Source organism: Erpetoichthys calabaricus, chromosome 5 (genome assembly GCF_900747795.2).
Source record: "Erpetoichthys calabaricus chromosome 5, fErpCal1.3, whole genome shotgun sequence".
Taxonomy (NCBI): Eukaryota; Metazoa; Chordata; class Cladistia; order Polypteriformes; family Polypteridae; genus Erpetoichthys; species Erpetoichthys calabaricus.
The window spans coordinates 155,939,144-155,963,827 of NC_041398.2; the positions used below are offsets into that span (position 1 = coordinate 155,939,144).

Consider the following 24,684-nt stretch of genomic DNA (forward strand, 5'->3'; position numbering starts at 1 on the left):
CTCTGTGTCCTGCTTTCTGGTCAGTGCCACCATCTCCAACCCATATAAAATAGCTGGTCTCACTACCATCCTGTAGACCTTCCCTTTCACTCTTGCTGATACCAGTCTGTCACAAATTACTCCTGTCACTCTTCTCCACCCATTCCACCCTGCCTGCACTCCCTTTTTCAACTCTCTTCAACAATCCCCATTACTCTGTACTGTTGATCCCAAGTAAACTCATCCACCTTCGCCAACTCTACTCCTTGCATCCTCACCATTCCACTGACCTCCCTCTCATTTACTTTCTGTCTTGTTCCTACTGACCTTCATTCCTCTCCCCTCCAGAGCATATCTCCACCTCTCCAGGGTCTCCTCAACCTGCTCCCTACTCTTGCTACAGATCACAATTTCATCAGCAAACATAATAGTCCACGGGGACGCCTGTCTAATCTCGTCTGTCAGCCTGTCCATCACCATTACAAATTAGAAAGAGCCGATCTTATGTACTTCTCTGCCACTCCCGACTTCCTCATACAATATCACAGGTCCTCTCTGTCATATGCTTTCTCCAGGTCCACAAAGATGCAGTGTAACTCCTTCTGGCCTTCTCTATACCTCTCTATCAACATCCTCAGAGCAAACATCGCATCTGTGGTGCTTTTTCTTGCCATGAAACCATACTGCTGCTCACTAATCATAACCTCACTTCTTTACCTAGCTTCCACTACTCTTTCCCATAACTTCATGCTGTGGCTCATCAATTTTATTCCCCTGAAGTTACTACAGTTCTGCACATCCCCCTTATTCTTAAATATTGGCACCAATACACTTCTTCTCCACTCCTCAGGTATCCTCTCACTTTCCACGATTCCATTAAACAATCTGGTTAAAAACTCCACTGCCATCTCTCCTAAACACTTCCATGCTTCCACAGGTATGTCATCTGGACCAACGGCCTTTCCATTCTTCATCCTGTTCATAGTTTTCCTTACTTCCTCCTTGCTAATCCGTTGCACTTTCTGATTCACTATCTCCACATCATCCAACCTTCTCTCTCTCTCATTCTTTTCATTCATCAGCCTCTCAAAATATTTATTCCATCTGCTCAACGCACTCTCCTTGCTTGTGAGTATGTTTCCATCTTTATCCTTTATCACCCTAACCTGGTCCACATCTTTCCCAGCTCAGTCCCTCTGTTTAGCCAATCGGTACAGGTCCTTTTCTCCCTCCTTCGTGTCCAACCTCTCATGCAACTCATCCTACGCCTTTTCTTCAGCCTTCGCCACCTCTCTCTTCACCTTGCCCCTTATCTCCTTGTACTCTTGTCTACTTTCTGCATCTCTCTGACTATCCCACTTCTTCTTCGCCATCCTATTCCTCTGTATACTCTCCTTTACGTCCCCATCCCACCACCAGTTTTCCTTTTCCTCCTTCATCTGTCCACATGTCACACCAAGCACCCTTACTACTTCTGCTGTAGTTGCCCAGCTGTCTGGTAACTCTTCACTGCCACCCAGTGCCTGTCTCACCTCCTCCCTAAACTCAACCTTGCAGTCTTTCTTTTTCAGCTTCCACCATTTGATCTTTGGCTCTGCCCTCACTCTCTTCTTGATCTCCAACATCATCCTACAGGCCACCATCCTATGCTGCTTATCTACAGTACACTTTTACCCTGCTACCACTTTGCAGTCTTTAATCTCCTTCAGATTGACTCTTCTGCATAGGATGTAATCTACCTGTGTGCATCTTCCTCCACTCTTGTACGTCACCCTATGTTCATCCCTGTTCTTAAAATATCTATTCACCACAGCCATTTCCATCCTTTTGTCAAAATCCACTATCATCTGACCTTCTTCATTCCTCTCCTTGACACCATATCTACCCATCACCTCCTCGTCTCCTCTGTTCCCTTCACCAACACGTCCATTGAAATCTGCTCCAATCACCACTTTCTGTCCCTTGGGTACAGTGTTCATCACTTCATCCAACTCACACCAAAAATCTTCTTTCTCATCCATCACACACCCAACTTGTGGGGTATATACACTTACAACATTCATCATCACATCTCTGTCTGTGATCTGACACTCTTTTCACTTCCAAAACACTCTTGGCATACTGTTCCTTTAGAATTACCCCTACCCCATTTCTCCTCCCATCCACACCATGATAGAACAATTTGAATCCACCTCCAATCCACCAGGCCTTACTCCCTATCCATTTAGTCTCTTGCACGCACAATATATCAATCTTCCTTCTCTCCATCATATCTGCTAACTCTTTCCACTTACCAGTCATTCTGCCAACTTTCAAAGTTCCTACCCTCAGTTCCACTCTCTTTACCCTCTCTCCCCCCCACCCCTGCCTCCGGACACGTCTCCCCCTTCTTCTTCTTCTCCTTCTTCAATGAATTTGCTTTACTGAAAAGCACATATTCCACATAATGCAAGTGAAGGCCAGATATATATGTATATATGTATATATATATGTAACACCATCACCTATATGATTTATAATTCCCTAATAGTGGTGTAAGTTAGGAAGTATTTGAAATGATAAAAATAATGTTCTGGTAAGAGAAAACAATACATGGAAAACTTGATAATGAGCTAAAACAACAAAACTTTTTCATAGACATTTCTGCAAAACCCAATTTTATCCTTATAATTACAAAAACAGTTATAAAAATATAATTGCTTGCAATACAAATTAAAGTTTTATGAACCTGATGAAAAGTTGTTGTGCAAAACAGTTGTGATCAAATATATACTTGTACACACAAATATAATTGCAAAAGATATGTATCTGTAAACTTATAGTGAGCTTTGAGAAATTTAGAATCTACACAAAATTAAAATGGTAAAAACATTTGAACTATATGCAGAACATTAGTACATAACTTTTTAATATGAAAAAAACATGCATCCCCATTCACAACACAATTATACAGGAAGGAATAAGGAGCTCACCTACACTGTACATCAATCTATCCAATTCCCAACCACTCATGATAGCATCCTGGATGCAAGATCTGAATAAATCTATATCTTTGTATATAATAAGCTACCGTGGCTGCTCATTTGTCTGTCCAGAATTTTAAATCAAAGGTGGCCCGCAATCCGTTTGACCTATTGACCTGAAATTTGGTACACATATTCTATGTGATGTCTACTATCCGCTTTCGGGGGTGATGATTGACCTCCAAGGTTATTCCTCTTTTTATTTTTATTTTATTTTATGTAGAGTTAAGGGCGGCTGTGTGGCACATGCATACGGGTGCTATTCTCATCACTACCACCTTCGCCATCATTTCCCCTACCTCTTCATATCTTAAATCATTCTTGAGGCAGATTGAAGACTTGAGTGCCAGCTTAAGTGAGAAATTAAAGAAAACGTACTAAGTAATTGCAACACAGACACTGACTTAATTAGTTTTAACATGAAAAGATGCTGATGAAAGTAGAGAAGAAGCGGGCCGCTAGGGTGGAGAAAAGAAGAGCTGCTCAGGAAGCAGCAAGTGCATCAACCTTTGAGCAAACAAATGCTAAATGTACAGAGAAAGAGTATGAAAACTATGAATGCTCAAGTCAGGTGTTATCACTACACATTATCATGCAGTGCGTCGTTACTGGTCATATATATTATGTGAACTATCCTCCATTATAGTGTTCAAAGCTTCTTGACTCAGTCATGGGATTTTTCTTTTTTTGCAGACATCAATATTATCAAAACACTGCCATGAAAGGGTGAAGACACCCCTTTCTCTATCTGGCTATCAGAGTGGAATTTTGTAAACACAGACAAACTCTTGCAGCTTCTAATTTTCTTTTAATACCTAGCTATTAGTAAGTGATACAAACACAAGCTGTACCACGTTTGAAAGGTAAGAACCTGGAGAATTGAGAGTTCTCATTAGAGAAAAAAGTCAATCATTTTGATTTACAAATTGATGATCTAATAAGGAACAAGTAAAGCATACCTTGAATAATTCACATCCAAATTGCCTCATCTCTTAATCTGCCAGGCTATCAAATTGACCAGTCCAAAGTTACATGCTTGCAAATGATGGGTAGGAGTTCAAACTCTGACATCCAAGTTCTACTGTCTTTTCAGGCAGATAGAGAAACAATGCAGAGATGAATAGATATCTGCAATAGCTTGTATTGATGGCAAACTATTGAACTTTATGTATAGGTGGTTGGGAAACAGACAATCTCTATTAGTTGTTTAAAACAAGCTTAATATCATTGCATTGTGTGTCAACCAAGTCCAAATTAAAACTCCAGGGTTCCCTCATATACACATACACAGGGAAATCAAAAGCAACTTACTGTAGACCAAAAACAATTTAATAACCCAATATTAAAAGCAAACAAGCTTTTAAAGGACACTTGGCATCTTTATCAATTTTACTGAATTCCATAGGAGTGTTTAAATCTGTGTTGTCACTCATGATTGGTAATGATTTAGGAATCACAGTTTTGGTATTCTTTCCAGCAGACATAAAATTTGTTTTTTAGCTTTTTCAAAATATATACTTCATGCAGTTTCCTAACAAACAAACAAAATAAATCCTGGGCACTCTTATAATTCTATGTACCAATGCAGGGTAATGAAATGTGAAGAAAATTTACAACAAGAAATAGGTATATTAATTAGAAAAAAAATTATAATTTCTACAGTATCCGATCCTTACAGTCTAAAATATATCAAATAAGAATATGAACTCAAATCAGAACACAAATACATGAATAACTTTCAACTCTCAGTACAAAAACAGGATAATTTACAAATCTAAACAGAGTGTAGAACATGAAAATAGAAAATAGGCAAAAGCAAACAGTTTACTTTGAAAATGAAGACCTTTGCCTAATGGCTACTTCATTTACTTGCACTGTGCAGGATCTACAGAAACATTGCTGTTCTGCTGCAAATCATTAGGCACACTAATATCATCATCATCATCAGGCACACTAATATTGGTCCACTTGCTTATGGGCAGTTGTGGCACTTCCACTTGAAATGCCATAATCAATGGCCCCCTCAGACCTGGCTAAGCCAAAATTAGCTGCTTCCCTATTAATGCTAAATCCAGATAGTTGTGATGCTTTATCTTTTTGAAGAAAAAATCTAGTGACTCTAGCACAGTTTGCAGTGTGACCACATTTTTGGACTTTTTTCTTTTCTTTTCCTTTCTGTTTCTGTTAATACACCCACTAATCCAGGTGCTCTCAAACGTCTTTTACTGAGAGCAGCAGCCACACATTATGAAATTAGCACATTTCCTTCAAAAGAATAATAAATGGTAGAACTACAAAAATAATATTTTCCTGGTAATTGCCTGAATATTTGTTTAGGTTTTTGAAACAAGATCTTTATAAAACTACCACTAAACCACGAACTAAAAGAAACAAGAACATGTTATTGCAGTTAGCCAAAAACAAAACCTAGCGCTAATGCTGTATGTTCCATTAATAACTGAAAAATATAGTTCACAAATTACTTGAATAGCTTTCTATGTAAAACTAGCTTTTCATATATAACATAAGCTTATATGATTGAAACCTTCTGATTCTGTCTAAAGGAGATGATTTTATACCGTAAAAAATGGTGCAATTTTCCACATCTGTATTTTCTAATCAATAAACACCAAATAAATGGTTACTGTTCTTACTGAGTGGAATGTACTAAACATTCCAGAAGTAGAAGAATGTGAAGGATTGGCCGTAGACTTGGATGGGGTTTAACAGAAAAGATGTTTGTACTTCTAGTTTCTTTGGAGATTTTTTCACCATGATTTATATCAAAAAGAAAAATACACACATACATTTGAGCAAACAAGCAAAGAGCAACTGGAACTGGAAAATGGGATGGGATGGCAAATTGCAAACAGTTCAAAAAACCATGACATAAAATCACATACAATGTTAAATTATTTGTACCCTTGATATTTTAAATTGTTGTTCAATATAAAGTATGTTTAAAGCTCAGTTAAATGTTCTAAAAGAACTCATCTGACAGACACATCTTATGAGAGGATTCTGAGCTCGTAGTGCAGTGTCAAATATCAGCTGATTGATGCAAATAAATAATAATCATTTAAGGCCTTAGTAATGTCTACAGATGTCATGTACAGTCCCTTGTTTTATTTCCAAAATCTGTCTTGGAGCTGCATGAGAACAAAAACTATGTCATTTTAGCATGTGAGTAACATACAGGAGCTTGTGCATGCCATATGTGAAAGAAAGATCGAATAGAAGATTGTTTGTGCTCTGATTGAGATTCATTACAAGGCTTCGCAAACAAAGATCTATGAAGGGTGCTGTCTATGTTTACTGTAGGCTCACTGATGGCCCAGCCACAGCGGCTACAGGGAAATGTCTGTCCTGGGTTAGGACAGTATCACGTTTTTTCCTGCTACTCCTTTTCACCTCATGGCTGGCCTGGCGGGCAGTCTCAAAGGAGGAGACAGCCTGGTGAACAGTATGTCACCAGAGCTTACAATTAGCGACTAAGGTGGACCATTGAGTAGGGCTGATGTAACAGGCCCAAAAAGATTTCTTCAGAGTCTTTAAATCTCTTCTTCAGTGTTCGTCTATTGCAGTACCCACTGGACAGTTTGCCATACAGCACAATCTCGGGCAGGTGCTGATCCTCCATCCTGGAGACATACCTGCCCAACATTTCTGCATCTTGAACACCATGGCCTCAATATTGGTTACCTTTTCATGCTCAAGGACTTCAACGTTGGTAGCGAAGTCACTCCAATGAAAGCTGAGGATTATGCTGAGACAGCACTGGTGAAAGTGCTCAAAGAGATGCAGGTGGTGATGGTAAAGACCCATAACTCAGAGCCGTAGAAGAGAACGGTAAGCACAATGGTGCTGTACACTCTAATCTTGGTTCCTTTTTTTAAGTGCTTATTGTTCCAGAGTCTTTTGTACAGTCTACTGAAAGCAGTATTTGCCTATGCCAGTCGATTGCCGATCTGCTCATCAATTTTGGCATCACCCCAGTTAGTTGAACTAGTGGACTGTTGTCAGCTCTGTCTAAACGATAGTGATATGGGGAGGGTAATATTCCTCATGAGGTGTGGGCTGATGGAAGACCATGGTCTTCTTCAGGCAACCTCAAGTCCAAAAGGTTACTACTGTAAGCCTCTGCAAAGCAAGTTTTTATATGCTGCAGAGCCGTTTCTGAGTTGGCAAGAATAGAAACATCATCAACAAAGAGAAGCTCTCGGATGAGTTGCTGCAAGGCCTTATTGTGGGCCTGCAGATATGTCAGGTTGAACAGGCACCCATTAGTGCAGGAGTAAATGTAGATGGCATCATCGTCATCAAGGTTTTTAGCGGCCCTTTGGACCATCATGCTAAAGTAGATGGTGAAAAGAGTAGGCGCAAGGACACAGCTTTGCTTCAGTCCATTTTCAATTAAAAAAAGGCTCTGAGAGGTTATGGCCATGCCTGACTTGTCCACGCTAATTTTCATGAAGCTGGATGACCATGCTAAGGAACTTTGAAGAACACCCTAGATCAGTGTTTCCCAACCTCGGTCCTGTGGCTCCCCTGTCGCTGCAAGTTTTTGTTCCAATCACCTTCTGTTTTTAATTGGACTCCTGGGCTAATTAAGTGATGTGTTATTTCCCAAGTTCTTTGTTTTGGGAACACTATAGAAATTAAAGAAAACTAAGTTTGGCAATATATATATATATATATATATATATATATATATATATATATATATATATATACACTGTATGTGAAAATGTACCAAGCAGTTATATGGGAATAAAGTATTTTTTTCTTTTTAACAATATTTTCATCTTGATTTTCATTCTACTTTTCTAGGTGTTCTAATTGTTTAATTAATCCATTATTTATTAGTTGGTCTGATGCTAAAGTACCTGCAGCCTTTGATTATTCAGTGTTGTTTGCCAGTGTGTCTGCTCTGCTCATTTTTAATTGTCATTAATAAGATACAACGAAGGGGAAAAACTGCACAGAGAAAGGACAAAATATAATGAAATCAACAAAAGAGAATTAAGCATTTAAATCTATAGCAAAAGCAGAAATATTTCTAAATATCTTCTAAATGTAAAAATCATGCTGCTGTGCTTTTCTGAATGTAGAATAAAAGAAAAATAATACCAGCTAATTAAATGTAATCAGTGCTATCAGGTGTTGTCACTGATTAGGAATCTGGTTGGAACAAAAACCTGCAGTCACAGGGGGGCCACAGGATCGAGTTTGGGAAACACTGCCCTAGATGCTGCATGACTTGCCATAGACTTTTCCTGCTCACAGTGCTGAAGGCCTTAGTAATGTCTACAGATGTCATGTAAAGTCCCTTGTTTTATTCCCAACATCTCTCTTGGAGTTGCCTGAAAACAAAAACCATATAATTTGTACTCCTGTTGGCTCTAAATCTGCATTGACTCTGTGGGAGCTATTCTTCTGCAATGATGGGTACCAGCTTGTTTAGGAGAACTCTTGACAAAAGTTTTCCTGCAATGGAGAGTAAAGTTATCTCCTGATAGTTGGAGCATTCAGACTTTTCCCCTTTATTGTTGTACATGGTGATGATGACTACATCCCGGAGGTCTTGTGGTAACTTTCCATATTCCCAGCAGCGGATGAAAAGCTTATGCAAATGGTATGCAATGCTGGGCCCCCATGTTTCCAGATTTCTCTTGGCATTCCATCCACTCCTGCTACCTTGCCAGTTTTCATCTGCTTGATGGCTTTGATAATCTCATCGAATGTAGGGATATCATCCAGCACATATTGTCATTGAGTTGCTTGTGAGACCATCATTTCCTGTTTAGGGCTTTAGCTTCAGGTGCCCCAGGGCCCCCACTCAATTGCCCATATGTATAATCTGGCGTTATAACCAGTGGCTATGAGAAATTGGGTCAGAGTGTATGGAGTTAAAGATGATTGAATTTTATAGATTATTATCTTTTTTCATTCCTTTTCATTCATATTTTCATTCTTCCCAACAATTAATTAATTTTTTTTTCACCCATGTTATTTAAGGTGCTCTGTAAGCTTTGCCCTAAGTGTGCATCAGTTGTAAATGTAATATATAAATATTTTCTCTGTTAAAATCATAAGCTAAATTAAATGTCACAAATAAACTGTAATATCCACCTAAAGGGAACCACATATTACTGAAGCAAAATGTTAACACTTAATCAAAAAGCATTTTATTCACACCCACAAGAGCTTGAAAACCTGGAAAAACCCAATACAATGTACACAAATGTTACAAAGAAGCATGATTAAAAATTTAATGGCTATAATATAATTCTTTCCATCTATTGATAAATTGTTTGTAGAGGACAACTTAATTCTTACATGAAATATGTATACCCTGTGTTACAGATTATGTTTGTGTTTTTTTATTTGCAGGTGCTGGCTTAGACTTGATACCTACTTTATTTGGAGCTTCATTGGCCCTGCAACATTAATTATTATGGTAAGATTTATTCATTGTTGTAGATTGCCATCACAGATATAAGTAACTTTGGCTGAAGCATTTAACGTATGTATCTTAAGGTGCTTTTTCAGGCCTGTTGTAGAGTTTCTTTGAAGGCAGATCATGAGCTGGAAAGCAGGTAGTGCATTGCTACAGTCAACCTTACATAAACACTAGAAAAAATCAACATACATCCTGACATCAACCAAGAGGAATACTCTTGTCCAGATGAAATGTTGGGGCACCAACCTGGTCATACTAATTACTGAAATTATGAGTTCAAGCAAAATAACAGGCGCATGGTGGCACAAAATAGAACAAAAGCAGCCACTGCCATAAGCTTCAATGGTAATACTCTGAAGAACAGTCTGGCTTGAGGATGGAACTCCTTCCAGCGGGTTGCCTGGACCCAAATGAGATGCTTACTTCCTATATAGTGTCAGAAAAGGCAGAGTCAGTTTCCCTAATTGGGTGTCCTTATGGAGCTGTGGGTGGAAAAAGTGACAAAACAATCAGTGACACCATCCGTGTCTCAGTTTAATAGTGCTTATATCTGACAAGCCCAGAAAATGATCCTCTAACACACGTGTGGCAACCTGTATTAATTAACATTCCATCATATTGTGCAAATTTAGAGTTATGTCCTTGGCATAAAAATAATACTAGCAGAACGTAACTTTTGCTGACATACAGAAATGTTCTGACTTAGTAAAAGACTGATAATCAGTTCCTTTATGCTACAAGGTAGTTGCATTAAACACTGTTTCTATGTATTTCCCTCAGATACATTAAAACATTTCAATATGTCAAAATTTAGATGTAAACACGCCCAACAACAGAAAAATAACTACTTCAAAATCTCAAAAATGCCATGACAGGCTTGATTATAATTTGGGGACATTATAGAAAAAAGAAAATTACCCGGCACATTTTTTATTTGTTGATATGTTTTTAATTTATTGACATTTATTAATATTAAGCAAATTTGCATTCTCTCAGCTGCATGGAGAGTGTGCTTTATGCAAATGAAGGATGTATCAGAAGTGATTGATGGGTCACATGAATAAAATCTAACTAATAGGGTGAACAGATCACTGAAAATGGGAGGTGTCCTGGACAAGAAAAAAGAGACATGATCATGTTTTGAAATGGAAGGAGAAAGTTCAGTGACGCTCAAGTAAGATGCTTAGCAAGTTCCATTTTTTACTGTTGACTTCTGGAACTCTTAGATAAATACCAGCTCTCAACTTGGTTTAACCCATTCACTTCATCCACCACCAGCACATGGTTGTAGCACTGAAAACTGAGATCCCCCCCTCCCCAACTGGTCTTTGATTATGGTGCTGTATTATGCAAGTGGACGAACATCAGTTTTAGATAGAGATGCTTATTGCTCTTCATGTTAATAAATCAGTATAACACCATGTTTCCCAACCCTTTTTCTGTGGAGGCACATTTTTTTGTAACCTGAAACATCCCAAGGTTGCCACTATTCAACCAACCACAAAAGCATTATACAGTGCATCCGGAAAGTATTCACAGCGCATCACTTTTTCCACATTTTGTTATGTTACAGCCTTATTCCAAAATGGATTAAATTCATTTTTTTCCGCAGAACTCTACACACAACACCCCATAATGACAACGTGAAAAAGTTTACTTGAGGTTTTTGCAAATTTATTAAAAATAAAAAAATTGAGAAAGCTCATGTACATAAGTATTCACAGCCTTTGCCGTGAAGCTCGAAATTGAGCTTGGGTGAAGAAGTTCGAAACCACCAGGACTCTTCCTAGAGCTGGCCGGCCATCTAAACTGAGCGATCGGGGGAGAAGGGCCTTAGTCAGGGAGGTGACCAAGAACCCGATGGTCACTCTGTCAGAGCTCCAGAGGTCCTCTGTGGAAAGAGGAGAACCTTTCAGAAGGACAACCATCTCTGCAGCAATCCACCAATCAGGCCTGTATGGTAGAGTGGCCAGACGGAAGCCACTCCTTAGTAAAAGGCACATGGCAGCCCGCCTGGAGTTTGCCAAAAGGCACCTGAAGGACTCTCAGACCATAAGAAAGAAAATTATCTGGTCTGATGAGACAAAGACTGAACTCTTTGGTGTGAATGCCAGGCGTCATGTTTGGAGGAAACCTGGCACCATCCCTACAGTGAAGCATGGTGGTGGCAGCATCATGCTGTGGGGATGTTTTTTAGCGGCAGGAACTGGGAGACTAGTCAGGATAAAGGGAAAGATGACTGCAGCAATGTACAGAGACATCCTGGATGAAAACCTGCTCCAGAGCGCTCTTGACCTCAGACTGGGGCGACGGTTCATCTTTCAGCAGGACAACGACCCTAAGCACACAGCCAAGATATCAAAGGAGTGGCTTCAGGACAACTCTGTTAATGTCCTTGAGTGGCCCAGCCAGAGCCCAGACTTGAATCTGATTGAACATCTCTGGAGAGATCTTAAAATGGCTGTGCACCGACGCTTCCCATCCAACCTGATGGAGCTTGAGAGGTGCTGCAAAGAGGAATGGGCGAAACTGGCCAAGGATAGGTGTGCCAAGCTTGTGGCATCATATTCAACAAGACTTGAGGCTGTAATTGCTGCCAAAGGTGTATCGACAAAGTATTGAGCAAAGGCTGTGAATACTTATGTATATGTGATTTCTCCGTTTTTTTATTTTTAATAAATTTGCAAAAACTTCAAGTAAACTTTTTTCACGTTGTCATTATGGGGTGTTGTGTGCAGAATTCTGAGGAAAAAAATGAATTTAATCCATTTTGGAATAAGGCTGTAACATAACAAAAGGTGGAAAAAGTGATGCGCTGTGAATACTTTCTGAATGCACTGTATCTCATACATATGAGTAACAGTCCAAAGGGGCGAGACTGCTAGAGAAACCAGTAAAAAATAACTGCCTAGATCAGTGTTCTTAGACACTGCACTTAGTTAATACTTTGTGTGCATTTCTCAGCTGCTTCATCCGTTTGCCTGCCCCTCTCTGCCTAAGAGGCAACTTGTATGCCCACTATCCACTGTTCCTGTGAGACTCATTGAAGACCACACACCCAAGTAGATGGACTCTAGCAGCCAGGAGACAGAAAGTTCTCTAAATGCTTTGTCTGCAACATAGTGATCACAGAGGTGCTTTTATAACAGGTCATTAGGAAAAACAGAAAAAGCAGTAATTGATCTAATACAGGAATGTTTTACTCCTGGACAATTGTGTATATTATGTTTGAAATGATTCCCCTAAACTCAGAGAAAAAAATGATACATTGATGATTAACTTGGTAAGCACCTGTTAGAACATTAGACCTGGGTGTTCCACCACTTCTCCACCCAAAGCTTGTTATTAAGCAATGATAAAAAAAAAAACAAAAGGAAACACTTATGGAACAACATAAAAGAAAAATGTACATACATAGATAAATTTAGCTGAACAATTATACATGTTTACTTTACACAATGGCACCATGTAAATAAAGTCCCCTTTAGCTGTCTCTTGAACAAATTTCCACCCGATATACATAAAAAAAACCCTTAAAACACACCAAATCCCAACTTTAAACTAGAAAGGATGGCCCGTCCCAACAGTCCCCTCATATATATATATATATATATATATATATATATATATATATATATATATATATATATATATATATATATATATATATATATATATATATATATAAGACAACTTTTTTCTAATTTTGGTTCTGTACATTACCACAATGAATTTTAAATGAAACAACTCAGTTGATGCAGTTGAAGTGCAGACTTTCAGCTTTAATTCAGTGGGGTGAACAAAACGATTGCATAATAATGTGAGGCAACTAAAGCATTTTTTTAACACAATCCCCATCATTTCAGGGGCTCAAAAGTAATTGGACAATTGACTCAAAGGCTATTTCATGGGCAGGTGTTGGGCAAGTCCGTCATTATGTCATTATCAGTTAAGGTGAGGTGTGGTGCTTGCATGTGGAAGATTTTGCTGTGAACAGACAACATGCGGTCAAAGGAGCTCTCCATGCAGGTGCAAGAAGCCATCCTTAAGCTGTGAAAACAGAAAAAACCCATCCGAGAAATTGCTACAATATTACGAGTGGCAAAATCTACAGTTTGGTACATTCTGAGAAAGAAAGCAAGCACTGGTGAACTCAGCAATGCAAAAAGACCTGGACGTCCACAGAAGACAACAGTGGTGGATGATCGAAGAATCATTTCCATGGTGAAGAGAAATCCCTTCACAACAGCCAACCAAGTGAACAACACTCTCCAAGGGGTAGGCGTATCGATATCCAAGTCTACTATAAAGAGAAGACTGCATGAAAGTAAATACAGAGGGTGCACTGCAAGGAGCAAGCCACTCATAAGCCTCAAGAATAGAAAGGCTAGATTGGACTTTGCTAAAGAACATCTAAGAAAGTCAACACAGTTCTGGAAAAACATTCTTTGGACAGATGAAACCAAGATCAACCTCTACCAGAATAATGGCAAGAAAAAAGTATGGAGAAGGCGTGGAACAGCTCATTATCCAAAGCATACCACATCATCTGTAAAACACGGTGGAGGCAGTGTGATGGCTTGGGTGTGCATGGCTGCCAGTGGCACTGGGACACTAGTGTTTATTGATGATGTGACACAGGACAAAAGCAGCCGAATGAATTCTGAGGTGTTCAGAGACATGCTGTCTGCTCAAATCCAGCTAAATGCAGTCAAATTGATTGGACGGCGTTTCATGATAAAGATGGACAATGACCCAAAACATACAGCCAAAGCAACCCAGGAGTTTATTAAAGCAAAGAAGTGGAAAATTCTTGAATGGCCAAGTCAGTCACCTGATCTTAACCCAATTGAGCATGCATTTCACTTGTTGAAGACTAAACATCAGACAGAAAGGCCCACAAACAAACAGCAACTGAAAGCCCCTGCAGTAAAGGCCTGGCAGAGCATTAAAAAGGAGGAAACCCAGCATCTGGTGATATCCATGAGTTCAAGACATCAGGCCGTCATTGCCAGCAAGGGGTTTTCAACCAAGTATTAGAAATGAACATTTTATTTCCAGTTATTTAATTTGTCCAATTACTTTTGAGCCCCTGAAATGAAGGGATTGTGTTAAAAAATGCTTTAGTTGCCTCACATTTTTATGCAATCGTTTTGTTCACCCCACTGAATTAAAGCTGAAAGTCTGCACTTCAACTGCATCCGAGTTGTTTCATTTAAAATTCATTGTGGTAATGTACAGAACCAAAATTAGAAAAAAGTTGTCAGTGTCCAAATATTTATGGACCTAACTGTATATATATATACACACATACATAAATATACACAAAACTTTGAATATGGCCTTAAGGAACAAAAGACAAGATCAGGCAACCAGGGGTTACAGGCATTTAAAATGTGACTGACTGTTTCTTCCTCTTTCATCTCTGGTCACAATTTCGGACATAGAGCCCTATAATTATAGGCAAAATCCCTTATTGACTGGGATGGTGCTTGAACCATGGACAGTAGTTTTTCCTCCACTTCAGTCATGTAGTCAGTGGGTAAAAAAAAGCCTCTAGAAAAGCTCTCTGAAAAGTAGCCTAGTTCTTGATGGAATACAATACAATTTATTGTTGTGTACCCCAAAATCACACAAGAAGTGCCACAATGGGCTTTAACTGGCCCTGCCTTTTGACAGCCCCCCAGCCTTTACTCTCTAAGAAGACAAGGAAAAACTCCGAAAAAAACCCTAGTAGGGAAAAAATGGAAGAAACCTTTGGAAAGGCAGTTCAAAGAGAGCCCCCTTTCCAGGTAGGTTGGGCATGCAGTGGGTGTCAAAAAGAAGGGTGTCAATACAATACAATACACAGAACAGAACACAAGTAATCCTCAATACAGTATAATAGTAAAATAAAAATATTACATGTACAGAGCAGAATTTAACAGTAGATTATCACATAATATGATTTGGATTTGTTAAGAGTCCTGGAGACCTCAGCCAATCCGATGAAAGGACCCCTCTACCCAACGATTCCTGCGATCCTCCATCAGAGATGACTTTACCTTAGGCAGGCAAAACATCTTGGCAGGTGGGCAGTGGCACCAAGTGACACATTTGACTACTGAGAAGAGAAACAGAATAGGTGAGGATTAGTAACAAATTATAATATTACCAACAACAGAGATGCAATCTGTACAGTTAATCAGCAGCTCTAGTCAGGATATGCTAAACTGAAATAGTGAGTCTTCAGCTGGGATTTGGAAGCTGAGATTGAAGGGACATCTCTTATAGTAGCAGGCAGACCATTCCACAGTTTAGGGGCCCTATAACTAAAAGCTTGACCTCCCACTATTATTTTATTAATCCTTGGAAACATGAGCAGACAGGCATCTTGAGATCTTAATGTGCGCTCTGGTTTATAAGTCATGATAAGTTCGGACAAGTAAGCCGGATCTTGGCCATTTAAGGCTTGATATGCTAATAGGAGGATTTTGAAATCTGCCCTAAACTTAACCTGAAGCCAGTGTAAAGATTTAAGAACTGGAGTTATGTGTTTGTATTTTCTTGTTCTTGTAATAATTCTTGCAGCAGCATTTTGGATTAACTGGAGGCTGTATAAAGAACAATTTGAACATCCAGTAAACACCGCATTGCTCTAGTCAATCCTACTAGAAATCTTGTTTATTTAGAAAGTGCCTTTCCCTACAGTAATTAACATCTCTGTTTTATCTGTTTATTAAAGATGATAGGTACTTCTCATCCATCCACTCCTTTAATTCACTAACACAGCTAGACAACATTGGAGAAACTTCATTTGATCGACAATTAAGGTATAACTGGGTGTCATCTGCATACACGTGAAAATTAACACTACGATTTCTAATGATAGATCCCAGTGGAAGCTTGTAAAGTGTAAACAGTAATGGTACCAGTACTGAGCCCCGTAGGACACCATATCTCAGTTCTGTGTATAAAGATGGAGTACTATCAGCACATTTCTGTATGTATTGGAATCGATTTGATAAATAACAACTAAACCAGGCGAGCACAGTGCCTTTGAGCCCAACATCATTTTCTAGTCTGTGAAGTAAAATAGAATGGACAATGGTGTCAAATGCTGCGCTTAAGTCTAACAACATAATTACAGTGGAGTTTCCTTCATCAGAGGATATCAGAATGTCGTTTACAACACGAATTAGTACTGTTTCTGTACTATGACCAGTGTGGAAACCAGACTGGAATTTCTCAGATAAACTGAAACTTGTTAGGTGTGACTGAAGCTGATTGGTGACTACTTTTTTCAGTATTTTAGAGAGAAAGGGTAAATTTGAAATGGGCCTATAGTTATTAAGAATGTGTGGGTTTAGGTCTGACTTTATAAGTAAAGTTTTAATGACTGACACATTTAGTGCATCAGGTACTGTGCCATGCAATAATGAACTATTAATAATGTTAAGAATAGGCACTGCAAGAACATCCATTGCACATTTTACTAGTTTTGTTGGCACTGGATCTAAGGAACAAGTAGTAGGTTTCATTTTAGAAATTAAAGGCAAAACTTCCTGCTCAGTTACAGGATTAAAATTTCTAAAGTGTTGAATGCAATGTGAGACATGGTCTGCCAAGCTAGTATGTGGTTTGCACTGTGATGCAGAGATCTAGGATCTTATATTTTTAATTTTGTCATTAAAGAAGTTTATAAAGTATGTACTGCTAATATCTGTTGGTATTTTGCACTGTGGATCTGAATTCCCATTTGTTAATTTAGCCAGTGTTCTAACAGTACCTGAGGATTTTTATTATTGCTATCTATTATTATAGAATAGTATTCTGAGGGAGCTTTAAAGAGAGCTTTTTTATATTTTTATCACCCTCTGTCCATGCAATTTCAAAGACATGCAGCTTTGTTGTTCTCCATCTATGCTCCAGTTTTCAACACTAATTTAAGAGCTCAAGTGTTTTCATTAAACCAGGGAGAGTTTATATATGCTTTGATCACTTTTGTTTTAAGGGGAGCCACTGCATCTAGAGCATCTCTCAAGGTCACATTATAATGTGATGTTAGCTGATCTAAATTGTTTTCCACGTTTATACTTGATGTTAACTGATCTAAATGGTTTTCCACAATTACACTTGACTTACTCAAAGTAGCTATAAATTTTGAAGCAGAATTACAATGAACTGTAGATGTCACACTGTCTTTGTTTTAATCTGTGAGTGTATTGGTAAGGACAGGACCAAATCAAACGTAATTAAGTAGTGATTGGAAATAACTTAATTTAATGGAGTAATATTTAAATTTTTAATTTCAACTTTGTAAGTTACAATTAAATCTTAATGTGTGGTTATGATTATGAGTTGGACCGTTGACAATCTGAAAAAATCCTACTGAATTTAACAAATAAGTAAAACATTTGCTAAAAGTCTCAGTTTCCATATCAATGTGTACATTAAAATCCCCCATCAATACTACGTGATCATAATTTATAGCTAAATCAGATAAACGGTTACTAAATTCAGTCATGAACAATTAATATGGCCCTGGTGGTCTGTAGACTAGCACTCTAATTGTTTTGGAATCTGTTTTAATATTTAAAATGAATGCCTGAAAGGATGTGAAGTCACCTATATTTTTGAAGTGATTTGCATTTTGTTACAATGAATTATTCCAAGGCCTCCTCCTCGACTAGAATCTCTATACTTATGAAGGAACGAGTATACATCTAATGAAGCCTCAGCTAGTTGAACAGTGTCAGATTTACTAAGCCAGGTTTCAGTGAGAAGACACAGATCAGATTTTGTACTTAATATAATATCATTTACCAAAACAGCTTTACTTCCAAGAGAGCAAATGTTCAATAAGTAGTACAGTGATCCCTCGCTATATCGCGCTTCGTCATTCGCGGCTTCACTCCATCGCGGATTTTAAATGTAAGCATATGTGAATATATATTGTGGATTTTTCACTGCTTCGCGGATGTCTGCGGTCTACAGTACGTGTGCTTCCTCAGTTGATTTGCCCATTTGAATTGAAACAAGGGACGCATTTGAATTGAAACAAGGGACGCTATTGGTGGATGGCTGAGAAGCTACCCAATCAGAGCATGCGGCTAAGTTCCTGTGTGCTGCTGATTGGCTCAGCAACGAAGTGCTGCATTAACCAGGAAGTACTAATCTCACTCATTCAGAATTAACGCGCACAAGCGCCAACAGAAGATGCAAATGATTGTGAATTTGTGAATTTCCCATTGGGATTAATAAAGTATCTATCTATCTATCTAAAAGGTAAAAGTTTTGGATATGTTGAAGGAAGGGAACAGCTACACCGCTGCAGGACACCATTACAGCATAAATGAGTCCACGATTCTTTTTATTTAAAAAGGAGGAAAAGCATATAAGATCTAAGGCCACAGTGTCTTTTAACCAGGGCGCAAAACGAGTTGCAAGTGGACGTTGTAAGGCAGTAGTCTGGATGGAACCTGCTTTAGGGATTTGGATTGAAGAGTGATGGAAGAAGAACAACGGCGGTGCTAAACAGTCGCCTGAAGAGGCTCCTTTAGAAGAGCTGTAACGCTATCCTTTGTTGTGCAGTAAAATTAAACTCATCGTTATCGGACAAGTCGTCGTGTCATTGTTGGTGAGTAACCATAATTAATTATTTACGTACAATACTTATTACATGTACATAGTTTAGTGTCACTGTACACACATTTTATTGTATACAATTTTTCTTGCATTGTACGTATTTATTGATGGTGGCCTGTCTGTCGTAATGGCTGTAACATATGTGATATTGGAGACGCTCGATATCTTTAAAATAATATTTAGGTTTTACTAAAACTTAATTTCAACGAATCTTACCTAATATCTAAGAGAATACAAAGGGTTTATGCTGTATAATTGTGCGTGAAATGTTTATAATAGTGTGGGAGAGTTTATAAGGGCTTAAAATATATAAAAATAACCACATGAACATATGGTTTCTACTTCGCGGATTTTCTTATTTCGCGGGTGGCTCTGGAACGCAACCCCCGCGATGGAGGAGGGATTACTGTATTTAAAACTGCATGCTTCTTTCTGAACTGCTGATATATTTTTTGTTTTAATTTGATTTAATTTGACATGCCCCTGGTAGAGGGTCTGGTTTTATCTCTTGGTCTAATTATACACCTTATTTTTTGGTTATCAATTAATTTAAGGTCTGCATCATGACTAAATTTACTACATGCTCCACAACTGGAATTATGAGTAACAGCTTCAGGAAAGTAACAGGTGGGATAAACAACAGCATGTGATTTAAGATTACATGAATGCGGCCTGGATGGTGCTCTAATCAGTTAGCCAGGCAGTTTTGCTGCAATATTTTGGGATAATACATACAATCCCCTCTAAGTTAGGGTGAAGACCATCTGTTTTGAAATATCCAGGCCTTTCCCAAAAATCATCCAAAAACACCCTAGTACTCCAAAAATCATCCCAATTGTTCACAAAGGCTATGCTTTTATTATTTGCACACCAGGTTTCTAGCCAGCAGTGAAGGGAACACAATCTGCTATGAATCACATCCCGTCTATATAATCTTGGTAAAGGGCCAGATGCAACTAAATTCTGAAATTTTCTTTTAGCTTTGGAGCATAGAGAGATGAAGTTCCTTTTTAATACCTCAGATTGCTGTAAATAAATATAATTAATGCTGACATGCAGCAATAAGGTAGATACTTCATTGTCTATGACATGATCCAATGCGGCCTCTATGTCAGAAATCTTGGCTCCTGCGAGGCATTTAACTGCTGGTTTAACATAGTTTGGAATTCTAACATTCCGCACTATGGAATTGCCAGTTATGAGCACTTTCTTGTTCTCAGTATCCACAGGCACGCTTCAGAGTGCTGAGAATCTGTTCTGGGTCCGAATTAGTGACCTAGGTGCTGAGGCACTAAATTTTGGCTTCTTAGACCCCTGTCTTACTGTTACCCACTCGCCCTGTGGCTGAATTGGTGCTGCTGACCTCAGCCGTGCACTGACTACAGTGGGACCAGGAGAGACTGAAGCTAAATCAGAAGTAGAATTGTTTAAACAAAGCGAGTCAATTCAATTTTCAGTTTGCCTAATTGCTATCAGGTTCCTAATGCAGTCCTTCAATTTGCGTATTTTCCCAACCAACTTTAAATTAACTAAACACTTTTGGCAGGTGAAGCTGTCTACATTGTCGGCCGGAAAACCTTTACTGTACATGCTGCAGGACACACAAAATATAAACGTGCCCTCAACAGGCAAAAAACAGATGGAACTTATGCTTAGTGCTGATATCATCTTCTCTGTTTTTGCAGTAACTTCGGTGCTTTCGCCACTTTCCGCATTCAGCTGAATCACTAAGAGACCATTGGCTTTAAGTTTCCACCACCCGCTGAGCGATCAACTTTGATTCTCCTGGTCAGCTGTCAGCTTTACTCCAGTTGAACTTACTCGGGAATGCTGATAAGCCTGCTACCAGCTCTTTGCAGACCCTTTTAGGGAAGCATTAATAACTCTCATGGGCTCCTCATCTCCCATTGCAGTGACTGAAAGAAATGCTTCTCCTTGGTCCACAAAATTAAGGATGCCTTCAGATGTGTACTGAGCCCCCAATTTGGGAAAATGCACATGAACAACTGGGGTGGAGGAAGGAAGATAAGAATGGTGGGAGCAACTCCCTTCATGGGGTGTTGAATGCCTGGCTTTAACCCCTGCAAACTTCTCTGTATTTCCTGCTGAACCTCTTCCTGCCACCGGCGGTCTCATTTCTGAAAACACTGTACTATCTCGCATCCCAAGAGGGTGATTTGGGCATCCACATAATAATAATAATTCATTACATTTATATAGCACTTTTCTCAGTACTCAAAGCGCTATCCACACAGGGAGGAACCGGGAAGCGGACCCACAATCTTCCACATACTGTACCTATATATGTCCAAAAGACTTTTTCATGTGAGGTAGTACTTTCCACCATTCTGCTATTTAAAGCTCCAGGTTGTTTGGTCAGATCTGTCCAAATAGGCAAACTACTAACCGTGCATTCCTCTTCCTGTTCAGGGAACTCATCCAGACACAAAGACTGCAGCATGCTTGACACTTTCTGGACAGCTGGACAAGCTCTGATCATCACTTGGCGGCTACCAGATACTCTATAATCACACGGTAGATTATTCAGACTGATGTCATCCTGCTCTGATTGTACTGACATTTTTGTAAAATATACTAAACACTGAAGTAACTTAAAACGTGAAAGAAAAAGCAACTGAACAACCCAGGTCCTCAGAGAGGACACCACTTATCTAATGATTCCCCTAAACTCTGAGAGAGAAATGCTACATTGACGATTAACTTGTTAACCTCTTGTTAGCACATTAGACCTGGTTTTTCTGCCACTTCTCCTCCCAAAGCTTATTATTAAGCAAAGACAGAAAACAAAAGAGAACAGTTATGGAACAACATAAAAGAAAAATTTACATACATAGATATGTTTTAACTGAACAATTACACACGTTTGCTTTATGCAACGACACCAACTAAATAAAGTCCCCTTTAGCTGTCTATCTTGAACAAATCCCTGTTCCAAATACATGTAAAATCCCTCAAAACACACCAAATCCCAACTTTTAACTAGAAAGGATGGTTCATCCCAACATCCCCCTCATATATATACAGTATATATTGTCACAAACTCGGCTCAGAATCATAGAAAGTTTGGGGGCAGCCACCCATGTAATTGGTATCCTGGCTGCAAAGTCGCAAAAATGATATGCACTAAACCAAGCCCAAAACAGAACTGAGGAAATAGGTAAAAGGTGGGGGCTTTTAAAGAGGAAGACAGGAAGTGAGATCAAAGGGGTCGGGCTCATGAAGGTCTTCAGCCATAGGTTCGAGACTGGATGTGACATCACAGGGGCCGGAGCCGTCAAGGACTCCTTCCATAGGCTTGGTCCCGGAAGTGACATTAAGAGGGCCAGGTGGAATCTCCCATGAATGGTCTGCAGGAAAGGGAGAAAAAGAGGCAGTGCACTCTGCCACATCCCGGTATGACTCAGAACTGCCCTTACTCAAGCCCTTTAGCTGCCTCCCATGCGCACGTGTTTGACAAGGCCCCCACCTCAGCCCAGATCCATCGGGTCGGGCAACCCTGACCGAGAGGTCGTGAACCCGAGAAAGAGCATCAGCGTTGGCATGAAGAGTACCCCAACGATGAACGAGCAAAAACTTGTATGGCTGGAGGTCAAGAAACCATCTGGTGACCCGCGGATTCGACTCCTTGTGCAGGGCCATCCACTGTAAAGGTGCATGGTCCGTGACAAGGGTGAATTCCCGGCCCAACACGTAGTACCGCAGCTGAGTAATCGCCCATTTAATCGCCAAAGCCTCTCTCTCCACCGCCACATACCTAGTCTCCCGGTCCAACAGTTTCCGGCTCAGGAACATGATGGGGTGTTCCATACCATTGACGCTTTGGCCAGTTGTCCGAAGCGTCCGTCTGGAGGATGAAAGGTAAAGAAAAGTTAGGTGCTTTCAAAATAGGTGCAGACGTAAGGGCCTGCTTTAAGTCACTAAATGCAGCGCCTGTCTTTTCAGTCCATACCACAATGTTTGGGGCTCTCTTCTTTGTCAAATCAGTCAAGGACACTGCTCTCTCTGAGAACTGGGGCACAAACTGGCGGTAGTACCCCGCTAACCCGAGAAAGGCTTGGACCTGCCGCTTGGTTCATGGATGGGGCCATTTCAAAATGGCATCTACTTTGGAGCACTGTGGTTTCATGGTACCCCAACCCACCAGGTAGCCTAAGTACTTGGCTTCGCTCAATCCAAAGAAACATTTCTTGGGATTAGTCCGAAGCCCGGCTTGACCAAATGTCCGCAATACCACTTTAACCTGCTGTAGGTGTTCCATCCATGTGCTGGAATAGATGACCACGTCATCCAGGTAGGCAGCACTGTATGAGTTATGAGGCCTGAGCACTTTGTCCACCAGACGCTGTAAGGTGGCTGGAGCCCCGTGTAACCCAAATGGAAGGGCGCAATACTGCCAGTGTCCGCTAGGGGTCTTAACCTTCGCGGAGTCCGTTATAGGAACCTGCCAGTACCCCTTTGTCATGTCCAGTGTAGTCAAATATTGAGCTTGTCCAAGCCTCTCAATGAGGTCATCCACTCGTGGCATTGGATAAGCATCAAACTGGGAGACTTGATTAAGTTGACAGAAGTCGTTTTAGAACCTCCAACTCCCGTCAGGCTTAGTGACCAATACAATGGGACTGGACCAGGGACTACGGCTTTCCTCGATTACACCTAGTTCCAGCATGCTGGCGGAGTGGTGGCTCTGAGGCTAAGGAGTTGCGCTGGTATCCCGAAGGTTGCTGGTTCGAATCCCCGTCACTGCCAAAAAGGCCACTGCTCTGCTGGGCCCTTGAGCAAGGCCCTTAACCTGTAATTGCTCCAGGGGCGCTGTACAATGGCTGACCCTGCGCTCTGACCCCAAGGGGTATGCGAAAACTACCAAATTCCTAATACAAGAAATTGTATAAGGCAAAATAAAGAACAAGAACAAGAACAAGCATGTGCTTGATCTCAAGATAGAGACGTTCTTGGACTATAACCCCGGGCTCTATCAAAATGTCGTGCTCAACCAAAGTGGTACATCCATCCATCCATTATCCAACCCGCTATATCCTAACTACAGGGTCACGGGGGTCTGATGGAGCCAATCCCTGCCAACATAGGGAGCAAGGCAGGAAACAAACCCTGGGCAGGGTGCTAGCCCACTGCAGATCAGAGAGGTCCTTCTGGGGTTTTCACTCACTACCTCCAGGACAGACAGAATAACTGTTTCCAGCTCCTGTCATTGTCTGGGACTTAAATCCACACCGAAGTTAAGGCTGGCCGTATGAGCAAAGAGTTAGTGGTGCTGACCAGAGGAGGGATCGGGATCCCTGTCATTCCCCGGTTTCAGCAGATTTACATGATAAACCTGCTCCCTCGGCCGATGATTGGGTTGACTCACCAAACAGTCGATGAATCCTTTCCTCTCCTTAACTTCGTAGGGACCTTGCCAATGGGCAAGCAACTTAGAGTGGGAGGTAGGTACTAGGACCATGACCCGATCTCCCGGGCAGAACTCCCGGAGAGACGTGCCACAGTTGTAATATCGTACATGTGCTGCTTGTGCCTCTTCCATGTGACTTTTAAGGAGGGGCCGAATCTTTCCGA

The 24,684-nt window shown here is 40.1% G+C and overlaps 1 protein-coding gene across 12 annotated transcripts in view; it reads left to right on the plus strand.

Moving 5' to 3' along the window:
- Positions 1-24,684, plus strand: part of adgrl3.1 (adhesion G protein-coupled receptor L3.1) — a 1,303,645-nt gene that overhangs the window by 938,875 nt on the left and 340,086 nt on the right. For all 12 annotated transcript variants that reach the window (XM_051927733.1, XM_028802158.2, XM_051927732.1 and 9 more), the window contains one exon: positions 9,396-9,462. In XM_051927733.1, the coding sequence (XP_051783693.1) occupies positions 9,396-9,462 (67 nt within the window). The remainder of the gene's footprint in view (positions 1-9,395; positions 9,463-24,684) is intronic.